Source organism: Alosa sapidissima, chromosome 1, assembly GCF_018492685.1.
Source record: "Alosa sapidissima isolate fAloSap1 chromosome 1, fAloSap1.pri, whole genome shotgun sequence".
Taxonomy (NCBI): domain Eukaryota; kingdom Metazoa; phylum Chordata; class Actinopteri; order Clupeiformes; family Clupeidae; genus Alosa; species Alosa sapidissima.
Window position 1 is genome coordinate 37863206 of NC_055957.1, and position 26978 is coordinate 37890183.

The window sequence follows — 26978 nt, forward strand, 5'->3', positions numbered from 1 at the left end:
GGGGTTTTAAAGAAAACACTGCAACAGATTCTTCTGCATGTCTTGTTCAGCACATTTCACTGCAAAGGAGACACCACATTATGAATGTGGCAGACTGGTGTGTAGTGGAGCGTGCTGTACAAGCCTGTCACCTTGTGGTGAAAGGCTGCAAGTGGAAGTGTAATCAGTAAAGCTGGAAATTGTAGAGTTTAACTCATTGCATGTTGAGGTGCAAACATGGATGTTACATTTGTTTCAAAAACCAAACCACAAAAAAAAGTACTTAGAATATCTTTTTTTTATAATTAAGTAAAATCTACTTGAATACACTTTGAAACAAGAGTACAACAAAATAGAATATACTTCAAATGTTGAATATACAAACTAGTTCATTCTGAATGCAAACATATTCCTCTCCCCTTCTCTGGAAACTAAGGGGAAATAAACTTGAATGCAAAAAAAAAAAAAGATAGCAGAATATCAGTGGCCATTGCGGCTCATGCCACCAAGCACGACCTCTCAGACCAACATGGAGGAGGCAAAGACAAGAGGCAACCTGGCTGCTAACGTCCTCTAGCTTTTTGAAACAGACCGAGGTTTGATAAACAGTGGCAGTCACGTCCTATGAGACCAGACAGCCTCAAGCGCCTACCCCACCATCGTCTTCAACTCAAAACTGTTTTACAAATCTTGCGTCCTGTAGTAATACTGTGCTTGGTACAAGGTATCAAAACAAAAGAACACAAAAAAGCCAGATAAGCTTATTTGTTTCATTAAAAAAAAACAAAAACAAAAAAAAAAAAAAACAAACAATCTAAGGCTGCTTCACTTTGCGATTACCATAAAACGTAAGCAAGTATATACAAAGTCCCTTTAAGCTTCCCTTGGTGGGGCTGGCCGGGAACAGACTTGTCAGTTCTGTCCTGTGTAGGTCACGTGGCATCAAGACCATTGATGCTTTGTGAGCACAGTGATGGTTGAAACAGTTTTGCTGGTTTTTGCATCATATGCAATATAGAAGGGGAAAAAAAGAAACTTTGTACAAAAAGTGTTGCAAATTCCTTTTTCAGTCCATTCCTCCCTTTTGAAGTTCACATTTGGTATGATTATTTGTTAGTGTTTTGTTTATGTCATAGTTTTCCGGCTTGATACCGTTAGTGTCAACGGATAAAAAAAAAAGTCTAATGTATTGGTCCCTTTTTTTGTAAATTGCTGAGATTTCAGCTAAGTTCCTATTCCTCGCTGAGAGTTTGTGTGTTTACAAAAATGGGATTTTAAAAAATGTGGTTCTAGTGTCAGGTCTCTGACGACAGATCGTTATGAATATGATGTTTTACAGGGGTTTGGCTGGCAAATTACTGTTGAATTTGTATAGTCACATATTTCACAGAAATTAAGCTTTTTTGTTTTGTTTTAAGAGTCTCAAACTGTACAAGGCGAACAAAGTCCAGTCCGGATATGTGTGTCTGTGTGTGTGTGTCTGGATACAATCCTTTTCACATGAGTCTGTTAGCCATCCACACACACGTTGTGTGCCGAGCCTCCCCTGTCCCTCAGCACTCTGCCTCCTGACTCTGGACAGGGGACGCCTCTGAGGCCTGTTGCTCCTGCCCCTGGACAGCCACTCGCTGCTCCGTGCACGTGTCCTGCAACACCATCAGCGCGGCTGCTGCCGTCGCCGCCGTCGTCGTCGTTGTGGGGATGCTCGCCGTGGAAATGGTTACCGACTGTGGTGCCTGCGTCTGGCCGGCGGAGACGATGGCGGGCCTGACGGCTGGGGCGACGGAGGCGGTGGCCACGACGGTGCCCACTACCCTGGCTGCTGCGGACACTGCCGGCTGGGTCTGGAACACCCTGGGGCTGCTGCTGGCACTGCTGGTGGTGAAGATGGTCTGCGTGGGCGCCAGGCTGAGTGGGAGCCGCGGCTGCTGGACGGGCACGCTGGCCTGCTGAGCGGGCATCGCCAGACGCACCACCTGGGTGCCCGGTGCCACCGACACCGGGGAGAGCGCCCGCATGGCCAGCGGAGTGCCCATCAGGTTGATGCCCGTGGGCGAGCCGGGTTTGCCGGGGGCGGCCTGCAGCTGGCACTGTGCCAGCTGGGAGGCGGGGATGGTGATTATCTTGGCGAGCTGCACAGTGATCTTGTCGCCGTTCTCCGCCGTGGCGGGCATCATGGTGGGCACCGTCTGGATGAGCACTTTGGGCGCGTTGGTGCCCGTCATCGTGGCGATGGAGGTGGGGGCTGAGGTGAACAGAGAGGGGTTGTGGGATGGCATTGCTACCGTGGAGATCTTCTGACCGAGGGCTGTGGTCATGACAACAGGCACCTGCATGGCCACACGTACCGTCCTATAAGATGAGCAGAAATGAGAAATTACTGGCAGCCATCACTAGACTATGTACTAGTCCATAAACTATGATTACAAGCAGCTACAAATCACAGGCTTTATCAGAGCTTAGATCTTCATTAAGATTTGTGCACTGTTCAAGCATCTATGTGCAACACAAATACAAGTTGGGTTGTAAAACGAAAACAAAGTTAGACTACAAATGCAGCTGTAATGTCAAATAGTTCTCTCTCTCTCTCTTTCTCTCACACACACACACACACACACACACACACACACACAAACACACACCTGGGCCCCGAGGCGGTGGGAATGATTGTGGCATGGGACGTGAGCTGCGTCTGCGAGGCGTCTTGTGCCGTGGAGACGGTGACTATGTGTTGGATGGGCGTGGCCGTGAGCGTAGCGGCGGTGACGGCAGCTTTGCCCTTGGCCGGGCCGGAGGCTGTGTGGATCAGCGTGCGACCCCCGGTGCCCCTGAGAATCCCAGGTGCCTTTGAAAGGTCAGAGGTCAACAGGGCCTCACCGCCAGCCAGGGACACACGCTCGTACGACTTCTCCAGGCCCGCCGCTGCTGCTGCCGATTCATCGCCCCCGCCTGGGTCCGACTGGTCATCGTCAATGACAACAATGTTCTTGGGCATCTCCTTGAATTGGTAGACCAGACGCTGACCCTCCACTTTGGACAGAATACCACGCTGATAGTAGTACCTGCCGGGGAGAAAGGAGGAGTAGGCATTGACCTCAGGGGTACAGAAACTTCCCAGCAGACTCTAACCTCATAAACTATACATTACATTACATTACATTACATTTGGCTGACGCTTTTTAACCAAAGCGACTAACAACATGGTAAACAGTAAGTTTTTAGAACAATTCTCACAATTTTAGGACAGTTTAAAAAAAACATTAGAGTACAGTAAGAATAAGTGCGTCGGTGAGTGCTGTTTTTAACAGTTACTTGTCAGTTTAAAACGGCTGGTGAGTGCTAGGATCAGTAAGACTTGTTGTAAGTGTTGCTATGAGAGTAGATGTTCTCTAAAGAGCTGGGTCTTCAGGAGTTTTTTGAAAGTGGAAAAGGATGTCCCTGCCCTTGTAGGAACTGGCAGTGTGTTCCACCAACGAGGAACAACAGATGAGAAAAGTTTGGATTGGCTTGAGCGTACCGGTGGTAGAGCTAGACGTCGTTCGTCGCAGCGGTCTGGAGGTAGTGTAAGTCTGTATGAGGGCATTCAAGTAGGTGGGAGCAGAACCGGAGACTACTTTGTAGGCAAGCGTTAGAGACTTGAATTTGATGCGGGCCGCCATAGGTAGCCAGTGTAGCTGGATGAGCAGCGGGGTAACATGTGCCCTTTTGGGTTGGTTGTAGACCAGGCGTGCCGCCGCGTTCTGGATCATCTGAAGTGGTTTCACTGCGCAGGCTGGGAGACCTGTCAGGAGGGCATTGCAGTAGTCGAGTCGTGAGATGACTATTGCCTGAACCAGAAGTTGGGTAGCATCTTGAGTCAAGTAAGTCCTGATTTTCCGTATGTTGTAGAGTGCAAAACGGCATGACCGGGCGACTGAGGCAACATGATCCGAGAAGTTTAGTTGGTTGTCAAGAACAACTCCTAGATTTCTTGCAGTCCTGGTCGGTGAAACAGACAGGGAGTCAAATTTGATGTTGATGTCGTGGTGTATGGTAGGTTTAGCTGGGATGACCAGCAGTTCAGTCTTTGAGAGGTTCAGCTGGAGGTGGTGTGCCTTCATCCATGTAGCTATGTCTGAAAGGCAATCCGAGATCCGTGCTGAAACCAGGGGGTCGTCAGGTGGAAAGGACAGATAGAGCTGTGTGTCGTCTGCATAGCAGTGGTATGAGAAGCCGTGCGAACGGATAATCTGTCCCAAGGAGGTGGTGTAGATAGCAAAGAGGAGGGGGCCCAGCACTGAGCCCTGGGGGACCCCTGTGGTGAGATGGTGAGGTGCGGATAGCTGACCAAGCCATGATACGTTAAACGAGCGTCCTGTGAGGTAGGATTCAAACCAGGAGAGAGCAGAACCGGAGATTCCCATGTCAGCGAGTATAGAGAGAAGGATACGGTGATTAACCGTGTCAAAGGCAGCCGATAAGTCAAGCAGAATGAGTACTGATGACCGAGCGGTCGCCCTGGCTTCTTTTAAGGCTTCTGTTACAGACAGCAGAGCCGTTTCGGTAGAGTGGCCGCTTTTGAACCCAGACTGATTTGGATCCAGAAGGTTGTTCTGTGAAAGGAAGTCAGAGACCTGTTTGGAGACTGCTCGTTCAATGCCTTTGGATAGGAAAGGCAGTAGTGAGACAGGGCGGTAGTTCTCGACTTGAGCAGGGTTGAGCGAGGCTTTCTTAAGTAACGGTGTTACCCGGGCCATTTTGAACGCTGTTGGAAATGTGCCGGAGGTTAGCGAGGCATTGATCACATGTGTGATAGCTGGAGCGATGGTCGGGCTGATGGACTGAAGTAGGCTCGTAGGTATAGGGTCCAGCGAGCATGTGGTAGGACGGCTGCATGTCAGGAGTCTGGACACTTCACTCTCGGAGAGAGGCATGAATGCTGAAAAAGATGTTCCAGCAGTCCCTAGAGGTTGTAGGAGTGCGGTATCTGAGTCAGATGCGTTGAGTGGGCATGTAGAGAATTGACTGCTGATTGCCGCCACTTTGTTTGTAAAAAATGAGGCGAGGGTATCTGCAGTAAGGCTGGATGGAGGAGGAGGCAGCTGAGGGTTGAGTAGCGATTTGAAGGTTGAGAAAAGTTTTCGAGTGTCTGTAGCGCTGTTGATTTTGTCATTGTAGAAAGCAGTCTTAGCAGCAGTGATGCTGGCTGAGAAGGAGGTCAGGAGTGTCTGGTAGTTTTTGAGGTCGTCAGCTAGTTTGGATTTGTGCCATTTCCTCTCCGCGGCTCTGAGTTTGGTGCGCTGCGATCGGAGGGTATCATTTAGCCATGGATGAGAATGTTTAGATCGAGCTGGCCTTGTGGTAAGAGGGCACAGCTCGTCTAGACACGAGGTCAGTGTGGAGCAGAGCGAGTCAGTGGCTTCGTTAACCTCCAGAGAGGAGAAGGTGTTGAGTGGAGGTAGACCGGAGGCAACCACAGAGGAGAAGTGCGTTGGAGACAGGTTCCGGATGTTGCGGCGGAACGTGACCATCGGCTGAGGAGCCGGAGGCTGTTCTGACAGGCTGACGTTGAACTGGATGAAGAAGTGGTCAGAAAGATGGAGAGGCGTCACCATGAGGGTGTCTGTGCTGCAGTTCCGAGTGAAGATCAAGTCAAGCTCTTTGCCAGCTTTGTGAGTCGGTGGGCTTTGAACCAGTTCGAGGTCAAAGGAGTGGACCAGGGCCAAAAAGTCCGCTGAGCCTGGGGCATCTAAGTGGATGTTCATATCACCGAGAACAAGAAGCGGACAGTCATGCTCAGGGATGGAGGATAGCAGAGTGTCAAGTTCGTCAATAAAGTCGCGTAGTTGGCCTGGAGGGCGGTAGATGACCAGCACGTAGAGTTTTGCTGGGGCGATCACTGTGATGGCATGGAATTCGAATGAGACATATTTGTTTGAAGGCAGTAGCGGGGTGAATTTCCATTTGTTGGAGATCAGCAGGCCCGTCCCGCCCCCTCGTCCAGATAGGCGAGGGGTGTGGGATAGTGTAAGGTTAGTGGAGAGTGCAGCCGGGGTGGCAGTGTTCTCTGGTTTGATCCAAGTCTCAGTGAGAGCAAGGAGTTCCAATGACAGGTGGTTGGCATAGCCAGCTATGAAGTCGGTTTTGTTGACTGCAGATTGACAGTTCCACAAGCCCATGGAGAAGGAGGTTTCTGTAGGTGAGGACCGTTTAAGTTCCTGGAGGGTAAGGCGATTTCTGCCCCTTTTGGCATGATGCCGTTTTCTGCGATGGCCGGTGATAACAGATATGGTGGAACGGCACATTTTTGCCTGTGTCGGTGCCTGTGCTCGGTGAACTTGCACAGGTAAACTTGCTTGTCTTGACCGTGTCCGTCTTAACCGAGGCTGGCTAAACCGAGGGCTGCCGCTTATGCTGCCGCTTCAGCAGACGCCACTATTTTTATTCTGCTAGGAATTGCATGCAGCTGTCCTCCTGTCTCGCTAATGATGCATCAGCGTAGACCGCCCTCTGACGTTCGCACAGCTTAGATTGTTCAAAAGGGTGTTAATTACTGTCAACTGAAAGTCCGCTCGCTCACACCGACCGAAACTCACAGTTTCAAGTAGCCTCCTCCCTCAGCTGTTCCCAAACGCCCAGAGTCCAATTCTAACAATTGGAGAGGATTTGGCCAGTAGTAGCCTATGTGTTCTTGCTTTCTCTCTCCCAACTCACTGCAGTTGTTGTCTGATTACCTGAGAGGTGCTCCGATATTATAAGGAGCTAGTCCCGTCTGATCCCGCCCTCTGACGTTCGCACAGCTTAGATTGTTCAAAAGGGTGTTAATTACTGTCAACTGAAAGTCCGCTCGCTCACACCGACCGAAACTCACAGTTTCAAGTAGCCTCCTCCCTCAGCTGTTCCCAAACGCCCAGAGTCCAATTCTAACAATTGGAGAGGATTTGGCCAGTAGTAGCCTATGTGTTCTTGCTTTCTCTCTCCCAACTCACTGCACATATTCTTATTGTTGGAGGCTGTTACACTCAAATGAATCGCTATACCAAGTGATCAATTATATAATCAACATGCTATGTTAGTTCAGACATCCACACAACACACACGCGTGCTTTACCTCAGAGCTCGTCCCATGGTCTCATAGTTCATGTCGGGCTTGTTCTTGTGTTTGCCCCAGAGTTTGGACACAGCCTTGGAGTCCACCAGCTTGAAGATGCCCTTCTCCCGCTGGGTCCACTTGATGTACCTGGGGCACGTGTTCTTGTCCTGGAGCAGGTCCAACAGAAACTCCCACAGGTACGTGGTGCTGCCTAAAAAAACACCAGACAGCAAATACAAAAAAAATAAATACATACAAAACATTGATAATAATGACAAAGTAATTTTGTTGTAGAAAATTAATTTCTTAAGAAATACTGTTAATTTGATGCCGTTTAATTAATTTATAAATGGTGCACTTTAAGACTCTTTTGCCAGCTCCACTCAAATATAGCCTATGGCTGTGCTCTCTCACAGTTTATAAATGGTCAGTAGTGGGAACTACTGCTGCCATCGCGATTTCCTTTTAAAAAAGTTTCTTATAAAAAGGAGATATCAATTATCAACAATGCCAAGCCAGCTGGAAACTGTCGCACTCTCTCCATCTTGTGCACGCTCAAATGCGTTCCCAGTTAAATGGAGTAGCATAACGTAAATTAGATCTGCTGCAATGGAGATACTATGTATCTCGATGTAACAAGCTGTTGATAGACATTGTAAACATTCTCTAAGAAGAGCGTAAAGCAGTTTTCAGTAAAGTTAGCCACAACGTCGTCTTTCGCTGGAAAAAAATAGCAAGCAGTCTATGATAAATGCTCTGCAGGCTGGATTAAAGTTTGTGGCGGGCCGGATTCGGCCCGCGGGCCGTAGTTTGACCACCACTGCTTTACAGTGTTTGCATAGGTACAGAACAAACAGACAAGGTGCATGGACAAGGTTACATAAACAGAGGAAAACCCTTATGTTGGTGTTCAATCACAGCATATTCCATCACTGGTATCTACACAAGTGCAAATGCTTAGAGACTGTAACAACTAAAGAAAAGCCTACACAAATAAAAAAAGTAAGACGTTCTACATACTCAACGCACCGGACCGGTAGCGCGAGGTAGCGCACCACTCATTTTTTTTTCAGACGAGCGCGACAAAGCGGAAACAGGAAGATGGACTAGTTCGAGGGCAAGCGAGAGTTGCAGTGTTTTGTTACAATCGTGAATTTTTAATAGTTTGCTGAATAAGTTAACAAAGTTACCAGCGAGAGTTGCAACACATGGAATTAAGAGGAAAGAATAGAAACGATTTATTTTGAAACAAAGGATATCTATTAAGGCCTGAACAAAATCTCTTTCCACTTCAGGAAATTACACAAACTCAGCCAGCTGCTAGCTAGCTAGCCAGCTAACTAAACCGTTTCAATTATTAAAATTTCCCTCGGGATGACAAAAGTATCTATCTATCTATCTGTGCACACCTTGGAAACTAGATGATAATGATGGTGGTAGTTGTGAATAGTAGCAACCAAAGTCTGAAGCACCATCATCACAGAAGCTAGGTACTAGTGTTTCTTACTGCAGCTTCTTCTGCTGTGTAACGTAGTTAGCGTTAATCTTTTCACAACAGCGACACCTCTGTTCAGGAGAATATTGCAACTAGTGTTGCAACCACCACGCGCGAGTATAAATGGTTACGGCGCTTCTGTGACGTCACATTGTCGCGCTACAGGTCGGGTGCGTCGAGTATGTGGCGCATATAAGGCTGTCCTTTAGATTACCCTGGTGTACTGTGGGGTCCCATTTGTAAACACTTACCCTTTCCCTCTCTGGGCTTTTTCTTTATGCTGAGGTCTGGAGAGCCATTTGACACGGATGTGTTGTGCGTCTTTGGCTTCCGACCAGCTGAAAAACATTGAACATAAATAAACATTTATTCAAACAATTTCAATAGGTCTATTCAGACATACAAATCAATTTAGATTACTTGGACAGGGAGTGCATCTGCACAAAGAACAAAACATAATACTTAAAATTAATATTTCCTCTGAAAACCTGAGTTGAATTTTATTTGCAATATTACTGATGCAAGTGCATCAAACAGAAAGGCGGGTTGCTGCTGTGATTCCTCTTCTGAAGTGATTTTGAAAGCAACAGCAAAGCACTTTTCCTCTGTCGCACGCACGCTATTTGTTTATCCAGCACCAGCTATGCAAATAATGATGTCCACAGACAAGGTAGAGTATGTGGCATGATTTTATGAAAGTATGATGTATTGCGACATCAGATGCAAGTCAAATTTGTTGTTTCTTATGTCTCATTCCATCTAACTACAGATCCGCTACCCGATCTGGCAAACTTACATAGTGCAGTTATAGCCGATAGAGGGCCGCGAAGCGAATGCAGAAGTGCCGTTCACCCTGTTACGAGTTGATGAACCACTAAAACGATTTTGAAAACATTATTTTGAGGTACAAAAAAACTCTGTGTTGCTTTTAAGGGGGAAATTACGTTGACTCGTCCCCAATCCATCGATAAAGTACCTTCGCCGTGCTACATTGACAAATCATCCATTGCACATCACACATTTTAGTAGCGTTCTCACCCTTCTTCTTCCTGACCGGCTCTGTCTCTGGCTCGGTCTCCAACTCAGTCTCCTCCATCGTGACCCCCATGTCCATGGGTTCGGACTCCTCTGTGCTGACCTCCACCACGACCTCTGTTGGCATGTCAGGCCGCATTGCTGCGTGCATCATCTCTGGCGAATTGGCACAGGGGGGCACAAACACTTCTGTACGAGGGATCATTGAAAAACAGAATGCGTGCTATAACACAATTGTTTTGTATTAAACTGTGCAAACAATTTTTAACTCAACAATTACAGTGATGTGCCTGACTAACTGATAACACATAGAGGTGATAAAAGCTCATCAAAATTCTGAAGCAGGGGCTCTCTCCCATCTCTCACTGTGTAACTCAACACGAGTTCAGATTGTCCAAGATGGATCCATCCCAAAATACTCCACAGATGTCAATGACATAGGAGAGTGGAATGCTGGCTACCGCGGTGACCTCGGCAACAGCCCAATGCGGAAGCAAGGCCTTTCCAGGTCCATAAATATCAGAGCATACAATGTATTTGGAGTTGAAACTATGTAAAGAATTTGGGCTGTGCTTTTGGACAGTAACAAATGAGATTCAGGTATATTGGAGGTAAAGTACCCTGTGAAAGCATACACGTTTATTAAAATCCACTTTTTCCAGTACCGCTAAAAAAAACGAGGCTTTGTCTAATTTCACCAATATTCACAAGTGACTAAAGGACTTTCAGTCACTCTGCATCAGTCTTAGTGTTTCTGCATGAATTCAGGGACCCCTCTGCTGTCTGTCTATCTCCTCCTTAAAGCCTATTCTGCCGAGTCCCTGAAGAAGGATTTCTGAGAGACTCATAAATTCCACTCTGAGCCATGAATATCAGTGAAGCAGTAATCCCGAGCTGATTCGTTTCGCTGTGCTGGGGCGTCTTCAGCTGTTTCAGGACTCCGGAGGCTGACCGGAGCCGGTCTGGGTTCAGGGGGTGAGCGTCGAGGTGTGTGTGTGTGTGTGTGTGTGTGTGTGTGTGTGTGTGTGTGTGTGGGGGGGGGGGGGGGTTGTCTGAGGACTGTACCTGGACTGCGGTCTCCTCGGAGACTGGAGGGAGAGTCCATGTGAAGAAGTGCTTCCGCCGCCTCAATCGTCTTGTCAACGCTGGAGCCATGGACCGATGCTTCCACTATAAAGTAGAGAAGGAAGAAGCACAACAGTTTTATGATACGGATTCAACAGATGTCTTCACAGGCACCTATGGAAACGGCCGTACAGTACAGTACAGTACATTTCTATTACAAATGAACTCATCCATTTTATTATAGGGACATCATAACAAGCTGTATTGTACCTCCAAACCACAGATTGGATGGCAAAGTCAGAAAAAGCTACGTATTTCAGTAGTACATTTTTGCCATACAGTAATTTCCTCAGCAACCAGAAGAAATTACTGTTTTTCACACAAACAAATGCAGAACCCTATGCAAAATATGGCACAACATTAAAATAACTTCTCATGAACAGTCCACACTAAATATCAACGTGAGTAAAATGCTATTTAAATGTATGTGGCACAACACTGATCCGTTCAAGTAACTAATTCAATTTTCTGTCAAATGTAAAAGCAAACATTAACATATTGGCAACCTTTTTTTATAAATGCTATAATATATTTAAAAATCAGTGGTTGGGACAGGGTTTTTTTCTTGCACAATTAGGACAACACTATTTGCAGAGTCTCATTAACTGAAACCATTAGATGACCAGAGGCTCAAAATGAGTCAAGGACAACACTTAAACTTGCATACTATACATTGTCCACTCTAACACATTCTCATGTTCAACTCAGGCCGTAGAGAAAGCGCACACACATGCACACACTTCTGGCCCATGAGATTGTCTCAGAGTGACAACATGTGTTTCCGTGTACAATCATGTGCATACTGCTTACTGCCTGATAAATGTTTATTATTGTTGTTAAGAGTGTGTTCACAGACACAGATTTATGTTAGTGTACACTCTGAGCAGATATCTGCTGGTCAAGCGTCCTAGCCTCCACTGCTCCAGTAGAGCCCGCAGCAGTAGCCTGTTGAACCCCCCTCTGGACTCCTTGTCTCAGTCAGGTCTGAGAGCCCCGCTGCTAAGCCACCTGCCCCCATCAATCCCAACGCCAATGGTTCGTATTACTCCCCTGACTTGCCCATGTTAGGCTATCTGGAGCTTTTGCTGGCTATCTTTAGACACTCTGTTCATTCACACACCTACACACAGAAATGCACAAGTGGGACACTGTGACCCAAAGCAGCAAACAGATGCAACAGCTCAAATCCACATAGCCAAATTACCCTTGAGGCTGAGCAGTAAAGAAAAGTATAAAACCTTCAATCTCATCAAGAAGGGCCAAAATGAAGCTCAAGATCCACAGGCCCTTGTTCTAGTAAAAACTATAAATGTGTTCCAGGATGAAGACAATTTCCCAAGTGTACTAACTGATGCATCGTCCAAAAGAAACAATAGTATCCCTAAAGATTAAAACAAAGCTGACATTACAATTGAGGCATGTCTATGTATTGCTTTAATGTTAAGTCTAAGGTACGTCTTTTAATTGTAAATCGTATTGCCAATTAACAGGCAATTCCTCTCTAAAAAGCAACAAGTGCTAATAATACAGCACACACCAAGGCACTACTTCACGGAGAGACAAATGGTATTCGCACAAAAAGTAGTGCTGCCCCCCCTTAACTTCCGTGTTTACACTCAGACGTCTTTCCCTCCAGTTCTTCCCGAAGACGATCTGGCAGCGTTCCGCCACTCAATCCCCGCCCCGAACAGGAGTGGACAATTCGGCAAAAGCCTCCTCCCACAGCATGTTGTCACATTGGGTGAAAGGGAGATTTCCAACAAACGGCGAATTCAATTGGACAAATTGAGCCTTCGATCAAACCAAAACACGCCTGGTTGAATAACAACGCTTCCGCCATCGAGACAACAAGAAATATAACGTTTTCATGTAATAGCGCAGTTAAACATTTCCCAACCCTATGTGTATCTACATACGTATATAATAATAAATGGAAAATCGAGACACACTGGTAATTTTTTAAAAAAAATATTATCAATCTGTGACTGTGTGGGCCGTGAAGTGTGGCTCTCGTCGTGGTTATGGATTCAAAGCCGAGTGACCACGCTTAGATAACGGGAGAAGTCCAGTCTTCAGCGACAAAGCAGATTTGATGGGGGGAAAAGTAACAAAGTAGATCAACAATACAATACGGTGCAAACTACACATAAATGGCATCGAAGTGTAAAGGATGTCATTTCACATTTTACAATGCAGTCCGCTATTCAGCGTTTTACGTTACTTCTAAAAAGGGGGGAATTAACGTTATAGCTCAAGAACTTAGAATGTAACAAAAAATACGGTCATAATTTAAACACCAAAAAAATCAGATATATTACGAAATCCGGGTGTCAAACGAACGAAAGAAACAAGCTAAAAATAAAACGGTGCCCTTCCGAGTCAGACAGCGTGGCAAAACGTAGGAGAGACAACATCTCGCACACTTCCTGGTTTTCCACAGCGGCGCACTCCCTCTGAACATAACCCGTTATTAAAAACTGCACATGCAACGATGTTGAAAGTCTATGCAAGCACATCTATGTGCACACCTCATTGGCATATTGCAAACATGCAAAGCAAGACCCGATTTTTAACTGTTTAAGATGCAGGAAGAAAACAAGCAACGCCATGCAGGTTGCCAACCAAGGTGATCACTTCCTGATTTGCCCTCCATTACTTTACCCAACAACTCCAACGATCTTAGCACAGCAACTGACTCCCGTCACAGACAGGGCTATATGCAGGGGCGAATGGACGCAGTTGAATTAGTCTCTGTACATTACCTGCCCGAATGAGCAGATCAAGCTGGTTAGCGGTTCCCTCATGCAGTGAAGTCGCCATGTTCGTCCAGAGGTGCAGATTCACATTGACTTACATAGAATTGCTCAGACCCACAAATTTGAGATCCCTCCGCTGCGACAGGAAATCTCCTCAATTTCAGCCAAACACACAACACGCCTTCAGGCTGCGCGAGATCCTTCCGCGCTAGATACAGGAAATCCTCCGCACTCACACGATTACGTCGGATATACGTCAGAGGGAAGAGATTCGAGAAGGTGCGAGTTGAGATTTAACGATTCCTCACTTAAGTTTTCTCTTGATTATGTCTGTCTTTAAAACAATGTCTGAAATGTTCTGTAGTAATATCCACACCAGACATATCGACACAAATAGACGGAATAAAGGCAAACATTCTGTTTTTTTGCTTTCTGTATCACTCTTATTTGAAGAACAAAACATTGTCTAGTGAGTAGGCCCTAAGTCTTCTTTGGTATTACTGTCTAGTTCCAAATAAATTAAATGTATTGAAATTATTCGCAGTAGCCTGTTATAGACTGTTTATATCACTTGTTACTGCTATTTCAAGGTATGATTTTGTACTGCTGATAGGAATAAAATGGGGTGATTTCTGGTTTGTCATCGTCTAGAGATTTACTACTAAAGAACTATGTGTAAAAAACATAGCTGTTTCAAATCATATAAAACCTAATGTACAACTTTTAAGTTTTCAAATGGTTATACAAGCATTTACTAATATGTTTTAAGACTGTGGGCCCTAATTTGGAAAAGTCTTAACTGTAAAATACATGTATCAAACATTATTCTCCTGTAAGCCACTTTGTGACTCTTTTCTGCAAAGTGCTACATAAATAAAGCTTACTTACTTAATTATACACAATTCATCACAATATACAATTGGAGGACTCTTGTTTTCCCATCTAGCTTAGTAGATCATGCCTTATGCCTGAGAAACAAAGGCATTCACAAGCACATCATATATCTGTTCAGGTGTAATACTCTGTAGAAGTCTGGCTAAAAGGGGTCAGGGTGATCATCCTTTTCTAATTTTTAAAAAAAAATCCAGACTTTATCCTTTAAGTTGCAACTTCTTTGTGTATGTTAGTATGGGCAAAACTATCGTAGCAGTGCCACAGTCCAAAAACACTCAAGACAAAGACAAATGTGTGATTAGCAGTGATCTAAATTTCAACACCTCCATGAAACCAATAACTAAATCAGCTTTTTACCACCACAAAAATATTGCCAAAGATGACTTGTCACAATATGATTTAGAAAAACTCATTCATGCCTTTATCTCCAGTAGGGTTGATTACGGTAAAGATCTTTTCACAGGCCTTCCTAAAAAAGACCAAGTGATTCAAGTGATACAAAATGCAACAGGTGGAGTTCTTATGACGCGAAAAGAACTGACCACATTTCTCCAATACTTAAGTTCCTGCACTGGCTTCCAGCGAGTTACAGAAATTACTTTAAAGCACTACTTCTTGTTTACAAGTAACTAAATGGGATGGGGCCAAATTACCTATCAGACATATTTCAGCAATACACAAATCATAGGAGAAATATTTGTTGGTAAAACCCGCTGTCAGAACTATTCAATTTCCAGTAGGCTACTATTCAATTATCCAATTTCCAGATAATATCAAAAAACTGTTGCCCGTTTCATATCTTGACTTAAGACAAAACTGTTCTCAGATGTTTTTTGCTAACGGATCAAATACAATTATTTACTTTAAACATGTGTTTTTAAAAACTATTGTTTTATACTTTTACCTGCTATTACAGGGGTGGGCAAATTACGGCCCGCCAAGCATAAGCAAGGTTATCAGGCTGCTCGCTATTTTTTTCCAGCGATAGATAACATTGTGGTTAGCTTTACTGCAAACTGCATTATACTCTTTTTAGAGAACGTTTACAATGTCAATGTGAAAACATCATGTTACATAAAGATGATACTTTTTGTAATCTCCATTGCAGCAGATCAGCAGAGTATGTTATGCTACTCCGCATCTGAGCACAAGAGAGAGAAAACGGCAGGTTTCAGCTGGCTTGTCATTGTTGATAATTGATCTCTTGTTGATAATTGTCTGCACTGCAACCTACAGCAACAATCACATAGTGAAATTTGCTGACGACACAACTCTGGTGGGTCTCATCACCAAGGGCGACGAGACCCAATACAGGTTGGAGGTCGACCATCTGACCACGTGGTGCAGGGACAACAACCTCCTGCTGAACGTCAGCAAGACCAAAGAGATTGTTGTTGACTTCCGGAGAGGTCACACCCAACACCTGCCACTGACCATCGACGGTGCTGTGGTGGAGAGAGCGAGCAGCACCAAATTCCTGGGGGTGCACATCAGCGAAGACCTCTCCTGGACCACCAACACTGCATCACTGGCGAAGAGAGCTCAGCGCCGCCTGTACTTCCTGCGGAAACTCAGGCGAGCAAGTGCTCCACCAGCCATCATGACCACATTCTACCGAGGCACCATTGAGAGCATCCTCTCCAGCTGTATCGCTGTGTGGGGCGGAAGCTGCACTGAATACAACAGGAAAGCCCTGCAGCGCATAGTGAACACAGCTGGAAGGATTATTGGTGCTTCACTCCCCTCCCTGAAGGACATTTACACCACCCACCTCACCCGCAAGGCGACCAAAATTGTGAGTGATGCAAGTCACCCCGCTCACAATCTGTTCGATCTACTGCCCTCTGGGAAGAGGTACAGAAGCCTGCGCTCCCGCACTACCAGACTCACCAACAGCTTCATACACCAAGCTGTAAGGATGCTGAACTCTCTCCCTCCTCTCCCCCCTCCACCCTCAGCTACATAACATCCTGGACATTGGACCCACAATGGCCGCGTGCACTACTCCACTTGCACACTTGCACACTTGTACACTTTACAACTTGTTGTTGTCCTGAAAACACAACACATCTGCTGCTCTTACATAACTTGCACCACTATGTCACTTTCTTTCTTACTTAGGTCAAACAGAACTACACAAGCCTTTTATTGGCCTGACTTTGCACTAGTATTTTATTGACTGTCTATGCACAATTTCAACCAAATTTTGCTGCTCTTATTTTTTTCATTATTATATGTGCCCTCTTATTTACTTACTTTTTTGTTTACTTGAATGTTATGTTTGTCTGTGGACTTAAATTGGTAAAATATGTCTTGTCTTCACCGTGGGATAGTGAGAAACGTAATTTCGATCTCTTTGTATGTCTGGAACATGTGAAGAAATTGACAATAAAGCTGACTTTGACTTTGACTTTGATCTCTCCTTCTGACCATTTATAAACTGTGAGAGGGCACAGCCATAGGCACAGCACTAGCCATAGGCTATATTTGAGTGGAGCTGGCAAAAGATCATTGAGAATGAAACTTGAATTGCTCTTAAAGTGACAGTACACCATTTATAAATTAGTTTAACAGCATCAAATTAGCAGTATTTTGTAAGCAATTAATATGTCCGGCAGCCAATTTTCAAAACCCAATGTGGCCCTTGAGCCAAAAAGTTTGCCCACCCCTGTGCAATTAGTTGTTATTCTATGCTTTTGCTTATGTAAAGCCCATTGAATTGCCTCTGTGTATGAAATACTCTATATACTGTATATAAATGTGTCTTGCCTTGCCTCTTAGGCAAGCCAGGTTGGACCCTGTATGCATTGTGAAATAGACTACACAAATTATCCACCAGAGGGCACATGAAACAGGAGAGTCAAAGGAGTGATGGGACCATAGACAGATTTAAGGCACAGGAAGGTCACCATCACAACAGGCATAACAAGGCATGTTCAAGGCATTTTGCTGACCCTTTAGAAGCAAGGGACTGGTGCATCTTGAAAGGCTGGGATCCATGTCAACTAGTTGGTAGGTCTAATTCTCAAGAGTGTCTTTAAGTCATGTATACTATTTATTTTTTCCATTGGAGACTTGGAGTCTTGGCATCAAGTGTGACGGACAGTAAATTAAAATCTACACAATGTATACTGTGCACAATGATATATTAGTAGACATCTATAGAACCTATAACTATGGACATAAACCTTCGCTTAGTCTATGTTTGTTCTTGACAAAATAGATTAAGTAAGTAACCTAACATGTGAGTTACTCCAACCACATATGGAGTTCCCAGAAGACAGTTGGGGTGTACTACGAATCTTGATTAGTGGGTTAGCGAGGTATGTTGCGCTCAAATCCAGGCTATGCTTTGACACGAAAGTGAATCTGTTTTAGTGTCGCTATATCACCATGGTATCTTATGCTGTCAACCAAACCTGGTCGGGAGGAGGTTATGTGCTAAGTTATAGCTCAAATCGTGTAATCTACCGCACACTGACAACAATTGTCTTAAAAACGAAGTTCTCTCACGTGTAGGATTCTGTCATATATCTTACAGGTGGAGCTCCGCCTCTACTAACATTTTGGGTCTTGAATGCGCTTTAATAGTGCTGTGCGTGCAAATATCCAACTATGGACGTGCTATTCCATGTGAAGCAGAAACGTATTATTCCTGTTTATGTTTCCATGTTAATCAGCTGAATATCGCTGAATAAATCAGCAACATGCAGTAGAAGTAGGCCTATAGCGTCGTGTCAGGGCATTAAACCAAGCTACCAAAATTCCTTGCACGAACATACACAGGCGGAATGTAATATTTCGAAAGGGGGCATTTCCCGACTAATGTGTTTATATGCCAGAATAGTCCGGTCAAAAGAGGCATATGCTAGGTGTGTTATTCCAGTTTTTAGTATTTGGAATATGAGCTTAATCGAGTTATGGCAGCTGGAATAAGGTGTTTACATAACGCACAATTGGAATATTGTCATTATTCCGAATAAAAGCGGAGTATGGTGTGCATGGAAACGTAGTCATTGATGACCCTTACATTACGTTCTGAAAGTTGAACCAGACAATCTGCCAATTGCCACTGGTCAGTATGATCCCCACCTAAGAGAAACCAGTGCAATGAGCAGGGGAGAAAAACCCTTACCGGTCTCCACCATCTCCGTCTCCACCTCCTGCTCCTGGGCGACCCCCTGCATGAGGTAAGTCTGGTCATCGTAGACGAGCACCTGGGCGGCGAAGCACTGCTCCAGGCGTCCTGCGCTGGGTACAGGCTCCACGATCACGGCCGGGTACTCCGTCTCCACCTCCTCCTCTACTTCCCCATCTCCCTCCGTCTCCAACTCCGCCTCGGCCTCACAAAGGGCCTCCTTCAGCAGCACAGATGGAGACCAGAGAGGGATTTGATTAAGCCATTACGTTTCTGTCACACTCCTGAACACACTGTGCAGTGTTTCAAATTTTACATTTGATTGATTACGTCATTAAGGTTGTGACACTCCTAAACACACTGGGGGGAAAAAAATAGGTACATATGATGCGACACAAGTTACAAAGAAGTAGGCTCACCGCAAAATGTGTACAATGCTGCAGATGGCACACCAGATCTACATCAAAACGTTCATTATAGACAGAGTTATGCAGCTTTGCCTTGGTGTTGGTTTTAGGTACAAAGTTTAAACTGAGAGGTTCTGTTGGCATCATAATTTATCTCAAGCTAAACTTTGACAACTAACATCAGATAAACCAAGGAGAGCTGCTGATAGACATTTTTGTATTTCATGGTTCAACCATGCTCTTAGATAAGGAAATGTTATGCGATATCTAAACCAAAATCCAGTATAAAATTGCAAAGACAATGCTAGCTATTGATTCATACAAGTTGAAGTAATCCTCAAAATGTTCTCCAATAAATTGTACATACATTCAAAATATTCAACAAGTACTACACACCAACTTTTCTCTGTTTAAAGGAAACAATTCAAGCAAATAAAGAGTGAAGTATAGTGTATTACGAAAATGAACGATGATACAGCAGAACAACCAACCTATGTGATTGGCCTGCTTATTCATCAACAACAAACTACTCGTTGATGAGACCCTGACTCACCTGTTGCGAGTCGTCCACCACCGTGACATACTCCACCACCGATCCTCCGCTGTCCACCAGCACCACTGACGTCATGGCTCATGCCCCGGGGAGCGATGTGCACGTGCCCTCACAGCGTCGGCCAGTCCGCACTCTGGCAGCTCCGCACGGCACCCTCCAGCACCCCTAAAGATGTAAAAAAAAACATCACTGCCAAGCAAATAGTAACACAATGTCACAATACAGGGGTTTTGCTTAATGCATTGTGATACTGTAATAAGATTAGAGAAGATTAGATAAGACGACCAAAAGCCGAAAGACATGGACCGTCTCTCTTAAAACAAAAAAAGAAAGAAAACTTAGACTAAGCATTGAATAGAAACATTCTGTTGTTCAGTGGAGGGCAAGAACTAGCAGGAATATACTTCAAAACTGATACAGTCTCAAAACTTGTCAAATGTACTGATCGGTCCTCCCCTTTCCGTCTACCTCCCATGTCTACAGGAAATACTCTCTAGCAGGCTAAAGAGGAACTCAGAACCAAATCAGGAACAGGTTCAATTAAACACACACACAAACTCACACGCACACAAACAAAAACACACACACCCTCTTGTAAGGGAATGTTTCCATAGAAATGCAGCTCCAAGGTCACAGGAGTTTGGTTTCCAATGCTAGTCTCCATAGTGTCTGACTCTTGATAGAGTTGAGAAGGATGCCTATCCCACCTAAACCATATTCTCGGAAAACAGAAACCCCAACAACTTAAGACCCCTTCGCTCCCTTTTCACACAAACCAGGCATGTTAATGACCACAGACAAATGGTAAGCCTTATATTGGCAACAGCAAATTCCTATTTATGAAGAGGAGTTGCAAAGGACCCCATGGCAGGCTGCTAGACGCAACAGCTCTGCTATGTCTCATGTGAGACGGGAGAGGGGATGAACACAACGGCTGGTGCTCTCCTGAATTATTCACTGCCTGCACTTTAGGCTGCTTTGAACAATCAGATCGGCTGCATCCGAGCTCTTAGCTAACATATCAGGAACTCTGACGAGTTCACATGAGGAATCTGACCTTTACTCAGATACACCACATAATAAGTGCCAACCAAAATATCACTACAAGATCATCTATAATTCTCTATAACACCTATAATCTGAATATTACATCACTTGGAGGTACAGTCAGTAAGCTACGTCTGATTTCCTGTAAGCCTATCCCACTTGGTCATAACTAGATAAGCAGTACGATTACTACAGATTTCATGACATATTGCTATTTGTGTAATTTCACTTTTTTCAACAATAAGGGAAGACAGTGACAGGTCTACTGGCCGTTGGTTGTTTCACTGATAATCGTTAAAAGGTCAGCAACATGAGTTGACTTGCACAGTTCAGTTGACAAATTCCAATGCAAATTAGCTGAAGCGACTTGGGTGTCATTCCAAGGGTCATCATAACAAACTTGGCTTATAGATTAATGTTTCACTGAATTATAACATCTGTCACAGCATAGCACTGGTAATTCAATTCTGTCCATACCATCAAATTCAGGTTCCTTCCATTTTTCAGAGAAGCTCAGTTGTCAGAGACCGATCAGAGGTTGAAGTCACAAGTTCTGAGTTTGAGCAAAGAGGAGTGGCACGTCCATGTGACTCAGCATGAAAAGCATATGCCAGAACTACAAATGCACGTTTCCCTCCAAATTTCTCCCTTACACACACTCACACAGACACTAACAAATGACCTTATGCTATTGAAACAAGCATAAAAAAAAACACTTCTCCATGTTCATCTGGAGAACATACTTTTATGTTTGTGCCACAGAGTGTACTGTTCTCTGCATTGTATCAATATTTCATACAGACCAACATGAGCTGGATTGTTTCCATTATTAATAAAAGACACGATTATATCACCCGTATCACCTCCACACTTACCACCATGTTAAACACAAGCTGATGGCGAGAGGCAACAGAAGCCACTACCATGGCTAACCAAAGCAAGGTTCCAAAGAGGCACTGTTTCTCCATGAGGTCATTTATTCTGCTGGGTAACATTCTGATTAATCCACTCTGTTAAAGGATCTCTCCAGCAAAAAAAGAAAATCCAAGTAAATTTATGGTTTAGGCTAATGCTGACCCACCTTTAAAAGTAATATGAGAGAGAGAGAGAGAGAGAGCGCGAGAGAGAGAGAGAGCGAGAGAGAGAGCCTGCCTTTCATCCACCCCATTCCATTCTCTTATTTGTTTCCTCCCTGTCGTGCAGTAATTTTCTCTATCTCCCACTCTTTCTGTCTCTCTCTTCACCGTCTTGCTCCGTCCATCTGCAAGCCTAACGATCCTCATCATGCTACCTCCTCCTTTCACTGCCTCTGTCTGTTGCTCACTCGGTCCTCCCGGTCTTGGACAAGCACACCGTGGGTGAGGTGGCTTTTCTGACGGCGACTCAGCATTTTGGTCACATGGTCAGGGAGGAGGACATGTGTCACATGCTCTTGCAACAACGGAGCTTTTGTGTCTGTAATGGGCTCTACTGGTTCAAGGCTAGACTATCCCTCAAAATGCATACAACCATAACCTTGGTACATGTACACACACTGCATTAGATTAATGTTAACTTTGGAAAGGACATAGTGAAATTGGCATGTGAAAGACAGTGGGGATATTAATCGAGACACATTGCAGAAGACCATTCCCATACCCTGACACAAAATAGGTCTTCCTTCTCCTTTGAATAGGAGTTGGTGAAATCCAAGGAAGCATAAGGAAATCTAAACCTTACACAAACACTGTTCAGATAACCTACACTACTTGACTTGAAACTCAAGTTCAGTTTCTCACTCAAATGTCCCAAGACCTAGATATAGCCTTATATCCTGTTATTCAGACTGTGACAGGTAAGAAATGATCATAGGTTAACTCACAATCCAACATAGGATAATAATTTCTGACCGATGCTAGTATAACACTGTGTTAATATAAAAGGTCAAACTTTAACTTTAAAGGAGCATTTCACCACTGGGAAGATGAATCTGTATTAAAATTGGGTCATTTATGTAGTAGAAATGTGGCATCATCATAAGTCAGTGCCTTCTTGACTGAGAATGAAAATGTGTTTTTTTGCTCATGTGGATGAAAGCCAAACTCCCATAATTCCCTGCCTTTCACTGCTCTCCACTGCCCTACCAAGCCACTCCACCAGGAAGCCTAACTGAACCACAAGCACAGAGGGACTCATTAATGTAACATTTTGGCATTACAGTTTTTCTCAGTCGCTTTGGTGCTTTTCTCACACCACTATTAACATTTGCACAGCAGTTAGTGCATTTCTCAAAACAATTAGTGCAAACTGCAAAACCTAGTGGATAACCAGCAAAAGCACGTCACTTGCTCAAAATGGATAGTCCATTCCTCAAAAGAAAGTATTCATGTCAATGAAACTGCCAGTGTCATCAAAATGAGAAGTCTTGACACCAAAAAGCAACTGATACATGTCCTAAAGCATATTTCCATGTCAGATGTCCCGCGAATTGACAATATAGGCTAGCTAGCATATCCAACATTAAGCTCCAGCCAGGGAGACAGATCCCCAGCACCAGTGCCTCAACTGTTCAGCGTCTCATCACGAGCATCAGATTCGCACACCAGATCTTCAGAATCCCCATTAGCCATATTACTTTACCATCCACCATCGTTGTTACTTATCAGCTGTGAAGCAAGTCTGCTAGCTTAGCTTAAAAACAGATGGCGGATATTACTTTTAGCAAAGTCCTTTTAGGCAAGTCCCTCCACTTGGTGGCCATATTGCAATGCTTTTTGGGCACTTATCGGGCATCTATTTCATCAGAAATGCCCTTGCACAAGGCTTCACGACACCAATCTTGCTTGAGGGGCAAGAGCCCAACACATGATGGGCACAATGTCTTCACAACACACCACATGATTGGCTTAATGTATTCACATGTCGATGTTTTGCCGCAGAAGGGGTGGGATATAGACAACTGTGTTACAAACTAACCCCATGCATTTGTATGGAGGATTTTTTGAGTGCTGTTTCTCCTCATTAGAAAGTCTCTGCAAGTGAAGTCCCACCCACTGATCTGTAATAGATCTGTAGCCTGAGTGGGTCCCACCACCTTGAGAAATGAGGAAGGAGTGATTGTAGTCTCACCCCCACGACAAAGATATGGGACTTCCTGCTTAAAATGACGCAAAATGATGATTTTTACATCATTGTAATGCGGCCTTCCAGTGCCAATCCAAAGCAATGGGACGTGGGACTTATCCTACCTGAAGTGTACTAGCTCCTACTTCAAAGCGGCTCAGGCAATTGAAGTGGAATGTAAATAGAAAACATGGACGACCGCCGCTGATAAGCTGATACTCGCTTTGTTTTTGTCTGTTCTGGAGCCGCATATGTAAAGTGCTGCATTTCGCTATAAGATAGCTGGTTATACTTTTACCATGTAGACCTATATAGATCTTCATGCTAACAGATAATAACGACATAATTTAACGGCATAATATGAAAAACAAGTTGTGTTAAAATTGCAGTGTCTAAAACAACCCTACACGCAGAAAAGTAAAGTTTATAGCCTATTCCTTGAAGTTTTACTTCTCACAACGTGTGACTCCACGGGCGCCGCAATTATCCTCTGACTTATTTTGGTGAAGTCGGGGTAGGTCGAGCTCCCCCGAGTTCGCCGGTAGAAGGTTCCACTTCAACAGGCATTCCTGTGCACTTTTCTTAGTTGGAGGCAGGATAAGTCCCATGTCCCACTAGTTTGTATGGGCACTGGAACGCGCCATAAGCAGGAACTGCAACACTGAAATACGTATTTCTCCCATCTGAGGGAAAAATGAGGGAATGATGCACGACAATTCAAAAACATGACTGGGTTTCTAATGATACAAAGCTTAAACTTAATGCAAATGGGTGAAGTGTCCCTTTAAACAGCCATATGTAGTGTGAAGATGGACTAAGATTTACCACGATAAAGTAAGTCTAAACATGCGAAACTAGGATTTTATAAGAGGACATTTCGTACACAGAATGCTGTTTCAGAAGGTTAAAATCACTACTCTACTCCAATAATGTATTTGCAACCAACCAGGCTGGCTAGCCCTCTGAGGTTGGGCAGTGCTTACATTCTCCCCTTCTTCTCACATGGCCTACCTCTGCTCCTCCTCCCTACCCAATCACCTGGACAACCAGTGCAATCTGGTTTATGGGGTTAAGACGGATGGCACTTCCCCTCAACTGCACAGAGCTGCAACAATACAATCAGGTCACCTACACAGCATCACCACAAGGGTGGTGCAGTAAGTTTTCCACAGCAAAGCAAACAATGATCAAGAATCTCATTAGTGGATGACTGAAGGGTTTAGGCAGAGGACAACTGAAAAATGTTATGGAATTAAATGGGGGGGGGGGGGTTGAAACAAGAACATGAAAGATCCTGATAAGCAAACATAACAGTTCGCCAGGAACGAAAGTCACAATACTTGGTTTGACCCCTTGAGCAGTGTTTTGGCAACATCTGCAATAGCCCACACCGAGGATGAGTGATGAGGACAAGCTGCTGTGCTAGCTTCATCAAACATGAGTAAATAATACTGAGATGACGTGGTTAAAATCCACCACGGCCAGTGTATCCACACAACATCAAGGAACAGCTGACCGTTGATCATTTCGTGTCATACACCAATGAAATGTAACTTGAATGCCCCGAGGAAAGCACCACAAACACGAACTGGGCTAACTTTATAACCAAAACTGGTCGCTTAAAGTGTACGTTTGTGACAGCTTTTGAGACCAAAGCTCATGCTTGTCAAACCTGGTTAACTATCCTACTTATCAAAGTAAAGTCAGTGGAGTTATGTAGGCTGTCTTAAATGACGTACATATAATTACTTCAGAGAAACTATTACTGATTAACTAGCTACACACAGACTTTAGGGCAATGCATATAAGCACTTTGCTAAAAGCAATACACTCAAAATTCAGCTTGCTCCCTTCGGTAACGGTGAATAGTGCTTAATTCCATGCTGATGTGGAAAACCTTGCTAACAACACTAATCATCTAACATTAAAGTGAATGTTGGGTGCCTAACTTCAACTGTTAACTGCAGAACCCCACAAGTCATCCATCAACAGCATGTTAACCTACAGGACGGTTAGCGATCTCAGAGAATACTAACACTGCGTGAATGCAAATTAAAAGAGACATGTGTTAGCCAGCTCGAACAAGTTGACAAAATGTTAGACTCATTTATATAGCTATCAACGCTATGCTATCAAGCTAACAATGCATGAAGACGTTCATATGATGGCTTGCTAGCCAAAATGTTAATTACATATCGCAGACGCAGTGGACCTTTGATTTAGCCCCGCAACAATCGAGACCCACTGTTACGCGTCAGTTAACACATGCTAACACTATCCTACGTTTAAAGCAAAGTTTTATGGAACTAGTTCAAGTCTAGGTTGAGTTAATATTACTTTACCAAGCTCACAGCCTATCTGATATGTTAATATTACGTTAGCTGACAAGGTAATGTTAGTTAGCAAGCTAACTATGCTAGAGGTGTTTGGTTAGCTATCAGCTTGTCGCTAACGTTAGATATTTACCCGTTCGGGTAAACAACTCACATAAAACATCCGAAATCAGCAGAGGCTTACCTTTTACAGTTGTGTTTGAGCAGTTAATAGATCGTATCAATGCCTAGTTAATGCCCGTTGTGTCTGCTGATATGCAATTCCTTGGCTGAAACCGTCTACTTGTGACAACCCTTAGCGCTAGTCTAACCTCCTGAACGGGAACAAGTGACTATCCTAGCTGGCGTTAGCTGTTTATGCTAGCCTAGCTGGCTAGCGTTGGAAATACTGACGTTACCGTTAGATGACAGCGTTCTAGTAAATTGGCGGTCACGGCGTAGTAGCTTAACCACACTAAATTTATACTTTCAAGCATAGTAGTGAGTTTTTACAAATGGTAACGTTCGTGATATCGAGGGGACGTGAAACGTGTTTTATCAGTTTGAGCTTCACATTCAGGTCAAAATCCCACTGCTAGGCGAAGAGTGACACAAACTGTGACGTCACATCAAATAGCACCCCCACCACCACACACCGTTACTATACTAGACAAAATGAATAATTGTAGTAGGCCCTATCTAACTTTAACTATTCTATTGCAACTACCAAACATACGCATTTAGGATATAACTTCAGTTTCATACCAGTCTGACTATAGAGAATCGAGTGAAATGCACATGTTGGTAATGTTAAGGTTAGGCCTAGGCTTAGGCTACTCTAATTATTAGGCCTATTATGATAGTGATATAATCTTTCTGATGTACAGACGGTATTTTGACTTTCTAACGCTTTGCTGAATAATGAGTATGATAATCACTTTTTGTTGAGCCTGCTATGATTATTTTGCGCCATCTACTGTACATCTACAGGCTTACCAGTGCATTTACTTTGAGACCCTTTGCGAACAGTTTTATCCAGAAACACAGACCAACGTCAAACCAC

General features: G+C 44.1%; 1 protein-coding gene and 1 long non-coding RNA gene across 8 annotated transcripts; one reads left to right on the top strand and one right to left on the bottom strand.

Annotated features, from left to right (window-relative positions):
• The first annotated feature begins 203 nt into the window (after positions 1-203).
• LOC121706386 lies at positions 204-20963 on the top strand. Its single transcript, XR_006031037.1, has 4 exons — positions 204-366; positions 17803-17816; positions 19342-19345; positions 20953-20963. It is a non-coding gene; the product is annotated as an uncharacterized LOC121706386 (long non-coding RNA).
• Positions 752-26518, bottom strand: elf2b (E74-like factor 2b (ets domain transcription factor)). 7 transcript variants are annotated; one of them, XM_042087993.1, is made up of 10 exons: positions 21377-21875; positions 20979-21054; positions 19455-19619; positions 18492-18720; positions 10647-10751; positions 9585-9770; positions 8798-8884; positions 7070-7262; positions 2622-3041; positions 752-2331 (listed from the first exon to the last, which is right to left on the bottom strand). In XM_042087993.1, the coding sequence occupies exons 3-10, from the start codon at positions 19527-19529 to the stop codon at positions 1533-1535; spliced, it is 2094 nt and encodes a 697-aa protein (XP_041943927.1). In that variant the 5' UTR covers positions 19530-19619; positions 20979-21054; positions 21377-21875; the 3' UTR covers positions 752-1532. The 7 variants fall into 7 exon arrangements, with proteins under 7 accessions (XP_041943927.1, XP_041943938.1, XP_041943921.1 ...); XM_042088004.1 differs by lacking the exons at positions 20979-21054; positions 21377-21875 and adding an exon at positions 26121-26518 and having other exon boundaries at positions 18492-18714; XM_042087987.1 differs by lacking the exons at positions 20979-21054; positions 21377-21875 and adding an exon at positions 26121-26518.
• Between the last annotated feature and the right edge of the window lie 460 nt (positions 26519-26978).

What these genes read in the sequence shown, in the direction of transcription:
- elf2b (XM_042087987.1), bottom strand. Translation starts at nt 19,529, where the DNA reads ATGACGTCAGTGGTGCTGGTGGACAGCGGAGGATCGGTGGTGGAGTAT. An exon ending in GACGGAGATGGTGGAGACCG is followed by an intron (nt 10,752 to 18,491) that starts GTAAGGGTTTTT and finishes TCTACTTTATAG; the next exon opens with TGGAAGCATCGGTCCATGGC. An exon ending in ACCATGGGACGAGCTCTGAG is followed by an intron (nt 3,042 to 7,069) that starts GTAAAGCACGCG and finishes TCTCCCCGGCAG; the next exon opens with GTACTACTATCAGCGTGGTA.